Genomic DNA, 6,971 nt, shown 5'->3' with positions numbered 1-6,971 from the left:
TCCTTCTTCAAAGGGAGGGGCTGTGCATTTTGCTGGTGTCACATCTCCCTGGAGTGACAATCTCCAAAGCTGCTCAGACACTGCGTTAAGATGATGCCTGGTGATCTCTCAGTGCTGGCCAGCATTTATAGCTGTGGTCTAAAGGCACGGCAGAGACACCGGGATGCTGACAATGTCTTTCCTGCAGCAAAGAGCAGCACCTGGCAGATCTCCTGTCCCTCAAGTGTGTTTGCACCTGTTTGCCGCTTTTTGTAGGAGAAATAATTTTTGAGTGTCTCAAAATAATACAAAATACGTGGGAATGAAAGGAGGAGAAACCCCATTGCCTCAAAGGTCAAGTTAGCTATCAGGAAGCAGCTCTCGGTAACATTTCTTTCCTGTATTTTGCTGAAAACAAGATTCAGTGGTCAGGATGACCACCACCTAGTCTAGAAGCCAAAAGCAGAAATGAAAGCAGCACCTCTCTTTTGTGACTGAGGTGGCAAAAGACAAAGCTTCAGGGGAATGCCCAGTGCCAGTGCATTCTAGAGTAGAAGGCATCATTTGCCTGATGGCAGACCCCTCATGGATCCTGTGGGGTTTAGGCCTTTGCTGCAAAGAATCCACCAAGCTGTTCCCCTTGAAAGCCAGCTCTGCTGACTGTAGATGGGATTGATTTGCAACATTTTCTCTGTACCATGTGTCCTGGTTTAGGGCAATTTTGGGAGGAAACCTCCTGACAGGGCCCCTCCCAAAAGGAAACCCACATGGCCACTGCCCCCAGCCGGTGTGGGAACAATTTCCTTGGAGATAAGTGGAAAGAAGTTGTTTATTTAACAGGCAAAGCACTCCCCAGCACACAAAATGAACAATACTGGATGTCAAAACTCATTTGCTGCTCTGAAGAGATGGCAAGTTCAGAAAGTCTCTCCTGGGGTTTGTCACTGTGTTATCTGTCCCTCCAGTGCTGGGAAAGGCTGCAGAGTAGGCCCTGGTGGGCTACAAAGTATGAGCTCTCGATGTTTTGCCGGGTCCCAGTCTGGAGCAGGTTTGAATGGTTCCAAGAAAAGAGAAAGAAAAACAGTAAAGGGAAAACTCAGACTGCCTTAGCTAGCTAAACTAACTAACTAATTAAAAAGCAAAAGAAGTGTGGTGCTCTACCCCAACTGTGCCTAGACAACAACACTGGAGTTCCGTGTTCCAGCAGACTGCGGGGCAGAGTGCAGTTGATAACAAAACTCTGTGCTCCCTCTTCTCCTGACACCTACTGTCTGATCCAATCTTGGAGGCACAGAATATAACATCCAGCATAAACAGAACATGTGACTGGGGGTGCAAGCATCATAATGTCACCCCAGAACAGAAGCCAAATGTACAAGAAGTCACCAGAACAGTAGAGTCCTTCCAGTGTCAGGTGCACTGAAGAGAAGCAGCTGCCAACGGCTCTGGACCCAGAGCACAGCTGTCTAAGGATCCTGTGTTTTGAGGACTTCTCCATTTGTGTGTGCAGCAAGGGAAGCCTTTGCCTGCTCTGGCTGTGGCTGGACACTATTTTCCTTGCAAGCTGGAAAAGGAATCTGTGTCTAGAGGATTTCCTCCAATGGCTGTTACAGGGCTTCAGGCTTCTCAGAAGGCCTGAGTGGTGGTGCTTGGGTTTGGCAAACAGACTCCAAGGAGAGATGTGAGAAGACCCAACTGGTAAATTCCTGGAAGAATCAGACACATGCACAGATAGAGAAAAGAAAAAGGAGAAAAGACCCAGAGAAGAATCTGTCGTGTTCCACTTACTGTTTGCCCAAGGACTTTTTTCCCGTTGGACTGCAGTGTTTTGCACTTGCAGGGACTAAAGGATATCTTTCTCTGCTGCTGTTTTGTTTCTAGGGGTTTCGGCACTGTGTGCATGGCAGTGGAGTCTGCCACAGGAGAAGAGGTAAGCGTCAAGCAGCGCCGCAGCTTCTGCAGCTCTCGAGTGCCCTCCCCTCTGCTGTGAGCTGTGGCTGAGCTTTGGGTCGCCAGCAGAGCTTTGCTGCAAAGGCAAATGGAGTGCAGAGCAATGTCTGCCTGCCAAATACAGTGGGGACAGATTTTGTCCTTCTCAGCTGCCCCAGGGGATGCAAGGAGGCCAAGCAGTATCGTTCAGAGGAGGCCACGCTGGCTGGGTCTAAGTGCCCAGGTGGTGTCTCAGAGCATGGCACTGCTCTTTGGGGCTGCAGGGTTCCTGAATTCTCATTTCTGGCTGTTAGCCAATACATGGGAATCGTGCTGGTAGTTCTGTAGCCACCTGCAGTGCTGCCCTTGGGATCTGTACTTAGAGAGAGAGAGGTCTGCAAGGAGTCTGTCAAGGGCCTAAGCCCTGCTCAGAGCCTGGTGTACATCCCTAGAGGATCCAGGCTTGGGTTATTTCTTTTTACAGTCAGGCAGTAATTGCAAATATCAGTGGTGTGAAGTAAAGTATTTTAGTGGAATGAAATGCAAATTCCTGAAGTGAGGAAGTGCTAGGATTGTCTATTTTGTCCTTAATGATGGTTTCATCATCATGGCATTTTTTCTGTGAAATATGTAGGGTTGTATTTCTTAGGGGGAATAACCCTCAGGATGATTTTAGGACAGCATTGTATCTGTCCTGTCTGTAAGAGTTTGCTTTGTAGTTGTGCAATGGAGAATGCCAGTGGTTGCTGGAGGAATGATCAAGCCCCCTAGAAGTGCCCAAGGTTTCCCAGCACTTTTGCTCCATTTTTACTGGCACAAAATGGCTTCCTGCTTGCAAGAGGTGTGTCAATGACAATGGGAATGATAAAGTAAGGCCCTGGGGGAAGCCGGTGGGCACAGTGAGTGTTGTTAGAGCTTTGAGGTGGAGAGCTCAGACCCTGTTTACAAGGCAAAGGGTATCTGTCTCTCTGTCCAGGGAGGTGCCCAAGCAAGCAGTCTGATGTCCAGTCACAGGGCAGTTTGGCCCAGCCCAGCTGGGCTACGGTCATCCCATAATCACTGTCTCCATCTTCGCCTTGTGGACGTGTGCCACACACTTCTTTGGTTCATGGTTTTCCATGTTGTTTTAGGTGGCCATCAAGAAAATTAGTCTCCTGCAAGAGAGCAGCAGTGAGCTGTGCCTGAATGAAATCCAGGTCATGCGTGGCACTAAGAATGCCAACCTTGTGAACTATGTAGACAGGTGAGTGGTTCTGCTGTCCTGCCATGAAAGGTCATTCACATCCTGCAAGCCAGAGGTTCAACCACTCCTTTGGGCGCTGGCAAAAGAGGATGGAGCTGTTAATTCCTGTTTCTGGGCTGATTTACAGCATCTTGGAAGGAGATTGCATTGGGGCTGCATTAATCTTTCCTGGCATACCTAGTGTGAAGGGCGCTTTCAAAGACAGGACTGGGCCCTGTCTTACTGAGCCAACAGCCTCCAAGTTCCTGTCCTCTCTCCACATTGTTTTGTTGGGTTTGGGGTTTGATTTTTCCCCTGGGTTTGAAGTGCTAACAAAGCACTGTCTATTGTATTTCCCTTGGCCTGTTGCATTGGTGTGGATACCGAGCTGTCTTTTACACTGCACAGAGTTCAAACCCTGTAGAGCATAGTGAATGACTACTCACTTCCTCCTGTGTTCCTCTGAGAGAGACACAGAAAACAAGAATCCACCAGGTCATGTAAGTGCATGCCTTCATCTCCATGCTGTTGTTTCCTCCTTTCAGCTACCTGGTGGACGAGGAACTCTGGCTCGTGATGGAATACATGGACGGAGGTTCTTTACATGATGTCATCAGGGAGACTCACATGGCAGAAGGAGAGATAGCAGCTGTCTCTCGGGAGGTAAGGGATGGCACTTGTGCTTCCCATGGCTTGGTCGGGATGGTCCTTCCAAATGGGTGATAAGGAGAGGAGAGATTTCATCTTCCAAGCCTTTCTCTTATGTCCTTGGCAGTAGCAAGAGCATCTGAAGTGCCTGCCAGTGTCCCTGCCCTTCTTCTAGCGTGTTTGTGTTTGCCTCTCTAAACACTTCCCTGGTGCCTGTGTGTGCTGCATTCCTTCCCTGTAAGGGCAAATGTGATGGTGGCGCAAAGTGAAGCAAGGGGCAAAGACAAAGAGATACTCACAGGACTCTCCCAGAGCTCAGCCTCAAAGGAGAGCCTTGCACCCAAAGTGGTGTTTGCAAAGGCATCCACTGCTGTCTGGCTGGAGAGAGCACAGCCACTGCAGCAGGGCTCCTTCAGCCTGTGTTTGCTGGGCACTGGCCAGAGGAACAACTGCCCCTTCTCTCTCAGAAGCAAACACACCCTCACTTAGAAAGGCACTGCTGTCCTCGTGGTGGAGCAGCAGGCTCTTGCCCTTGCCAGCAGCCTGTCCTGCCATGGCTCACCATCCCCCAGGAAGTCAGTGTTTCAGATGTGCCACTTCCCTGCCTGTGGGATGAAATCCACTTAGGCTCGTGTTTCTTTTTCCTCTCTCAGTGCCTGCAAGGCCTGGATTTCCTGCACTCCAATCAAGTGATCCACCGCGATATCAAAAGTCACAACATTCTCCTGGGCTTGGATGGATCTGTCAAGTTGGGTGGGTGTTGCTGGCCAGGCTCAGCCGTGGCGGGCTGCGGTGTGGGGCTGCCTTTGGGTTGCTGCCAGTTCCCTGCAGAGGGGCCTGTGGCAGTGCAGGCTGCCCTGCTGCAAGCACAGAGCACAGCCACAAGGTGCAGAGAGGTGTTGCTGGGAAGAAGGGCCCAGGAGTGGCTTTGGGTTGTGTGTGTCCCTTCCCAAGCAAGGCAGTTTCAGTCTAATAGCTTCAGGGACTAAAAGCCACTGCCTGAAACTGGGGACTTTTGCTAAGTGGCCAATTCTGTATTTCCTCGGCTGCAGGCTGAGGAATGGCTGTATGGCCCCTTTACAGCTGGGTTCCACACTGCCTTCTTGGACGTTGGTACAGTGGGGATTTCTTTTGTTTGCTTTCCTAATTCACGCTGGCTTGATCAGAGTGGTTTTTCCTCCTCAGCTGATTTTGGCCTTGCTGCTCAGCTCACTGCTGAGCAGAGCAAACGGAGATCAGCTGTTGGGACTACTTACTGGATGGCGCCAGAAATTTTCACCAGGAAGCCCTATGGCCCCAAAGTGGACATCTGGTCCTTTGGAATTGTGGGGATCGAGATGGTGGAAGGAGCGCCTCCGTACCTGATGAAAACCTCCCGCACGGTACGCCGCAGCTGCTCTCAGATACTGCTGTCACCCTGACAAAATCTGCTCCCATCCTTCTGCCTGGGAAGCTTGCCAACACCTGAAAATGATAGGTTCCAGGCTGCACAGTCTCTTGTGCTTCTTGGCCAGATCATCCCCTTGCCATTTTTGTGCATGAACAACACCAAAAAATCGTGATGCCTTTTGCTTGGCAGAAGCTTCACCTAAGGGAGCAGGGAGCAGTGCTGAGCTGCATTTTGTGGAATAATCCTTGGAAATAGTAGAATGAGATGGAAGTCCTTCTTTTAAAATGCCTGAAGAGGTGGTGTCAGTGCTCAGAGAAGCAAAGTGTGCTGTTGCTGATGGAGCTGCTGCTAATTCCAGCAGCCAGTGAAATCAGGGGTCAAGGCAAGAGCCTTTGCATACTGGACTGGCTATGGCTGCCTCTGGCTTTGGGTTGTTTTAGTAGGGCTAGGAAAGGCATCTGGCACCCTGTGGCAGGGAGTAAAGTGCCACTGGAGAGTGGAGCTTGTCCAGTGGGGTCTGTGTGAGCAGTTTGGGGTGCGAAGGAGACAGGTAGAGTGTGGCATTTCCTTCTTCTCTAGGTTCAACAGCTGATAAGCACCGGGGCCCCCCCGAAGCTGCAGAAGCCCAGGCAGCAGTCGGCGTGGCTGCGAGACTTCCTGCACTGCTGCCTGGAGAGGGACGAGGACAGGCGCTGGTCTGCCCAGGAACTTCTGCAGGTAAAAGGCAAAGCGGCTGCACGTCCTGGATGTGGAGACAGCATTGCACAGAATGCCCTCCTTTCTGTATCTTTCTGGTAGCCAGAGAAAGCCTGTTTCAGCCTGTGGGGAAAGTAGAAGTTCATTGCTTCTTTTTCTCTTTGGGCAGCATCCGTTTGTTACATCAGCCAAGCCGACCTCCACCCTGATGCCTCTGATCATGGCCACACAGCAGTTTATGTCTGGCAGGAGATACTAGCCCTGGAAGAGGCCTTTGTTGTTGTTTGTAGTTTCTAGTTTGTAGCTTATAGCTTGTAGTTTGTAGTTTGTTTAGAGTGAATAAATACTATAATAAATAAAATCTTCTCTGTGTTGGAACTTCTCTTTGTTCTCACCTTGTGAATAGGCTCTAAATTTCTTCTGAATGGTCAGGTGTTTCTCCAATGTGGGAAGACCCATGGATGGGGTTTGTGACATGGTTTGTTTGTGAGCAAAGGTCATCTTCCTTCATCGCCTCCAGGCCACAACCTCTTGTGGAGATACAGGCTTGCAGCTGTGACTAGAGGAGCAGAGCAGGACAGAATGGAGCCGAGCAGTGGTGTCACTGCTGGGGATGCTGCTGTGCCTGTGGTTGTGTTGCAGCTCTTGGGAAAGGTTGGGAGTGTCTGTGTTGCTGTGGGCAGAGGGGGAGGGAGCCGGGCTTCTCCACAGTATCAGGCACAGGTGAGTGTCCAGTGGGAAGGCAAGTTCTGCCATGGGAACTGAGGCCAACATGAGGGAGTGAAAACTTGTTCAGTTTGGATCTGTGTGAGCCACTGTGGACGCTGCTAGGGGACTCCCTGGGGCTATGCCCTGGAACAATGTTCCCTAGAACTTTAACCTCTCCCATGGAGTCCTGTTTTTCATTTCAATGTACAGTGATTATTGAAAATTATTGAAAATCATTTACTGTGTGATGTTTGGTGGTATCGGACAGTATATTTGATGACATTTAAATTCAAATTTAGTTGCACAATATTTAACAAACTTCCTTTCCCAGTTTTCCTGTTGTACCCCTCACTTCCCTGAACCCACTATCCCTGAGAAGGAGAGGATGGGAGATGGAAC

The 6,971-nt window shown here is 50.0% G+C and overlaps 1 protein-coding gene across 1 annotated transcript in view; it reads left to right on the top strand.

Annotated features, from left to right (window-relative positions):
- Nucleotides 1-6,553, top strand: part of LOC135290909 (serine/threonine-protein kinase PAK 3-like) — a 7,950-nt gene extending 1,397 nt beyond the window's left edge. Inside the window, exons 3-7 of the mRNA XM_064404932.1 lie at nt 1,861-1,909; nt 3,039-3,151; nt 3,676-3,793; nt 4,432-4,531; nt 4,964-6,553. Of these exons, the coding sequence (XP_064261002.1) occupies nt 1,861-1,909; nt 3,039-3,151; nt 3,676-3,793; nt 4,432-4,531; nt 4,964-5,199 (616 nt within the window). The 3' untranslated portion in view covers nt 5,200-6,553. The remainder of the gene's footprint in view (nt 1-1,860; nt 1,910-3,038; nt 3,152-3,675; nt 3,794-4,431; nt 4,532-4,963) is intronic.
- The last annotated feature ends 418 nt before the right edge of the window (nt 6,554-6,971 follow it).

This window comes from Passer domesticus, chromosome Z (assembly GCF_036417665.1).
Source record: "Passer domesticus isolate bPasDom1 chromosome Z, bPasDom1.hap1, whole genome shotgun sequence".
NCBI classification, from domain to species: domain Eukaryota; kingdom Metazoa; phylum Chordata; class Aves; order Passeriformes; family Passeridae; genus Passer; species Passer domesticus.
The sequence above is the reverse complement of the archived record's forward strand: the minus strand, read 5'-3'. Positions and strand labels throughout refer to the sequence as shown.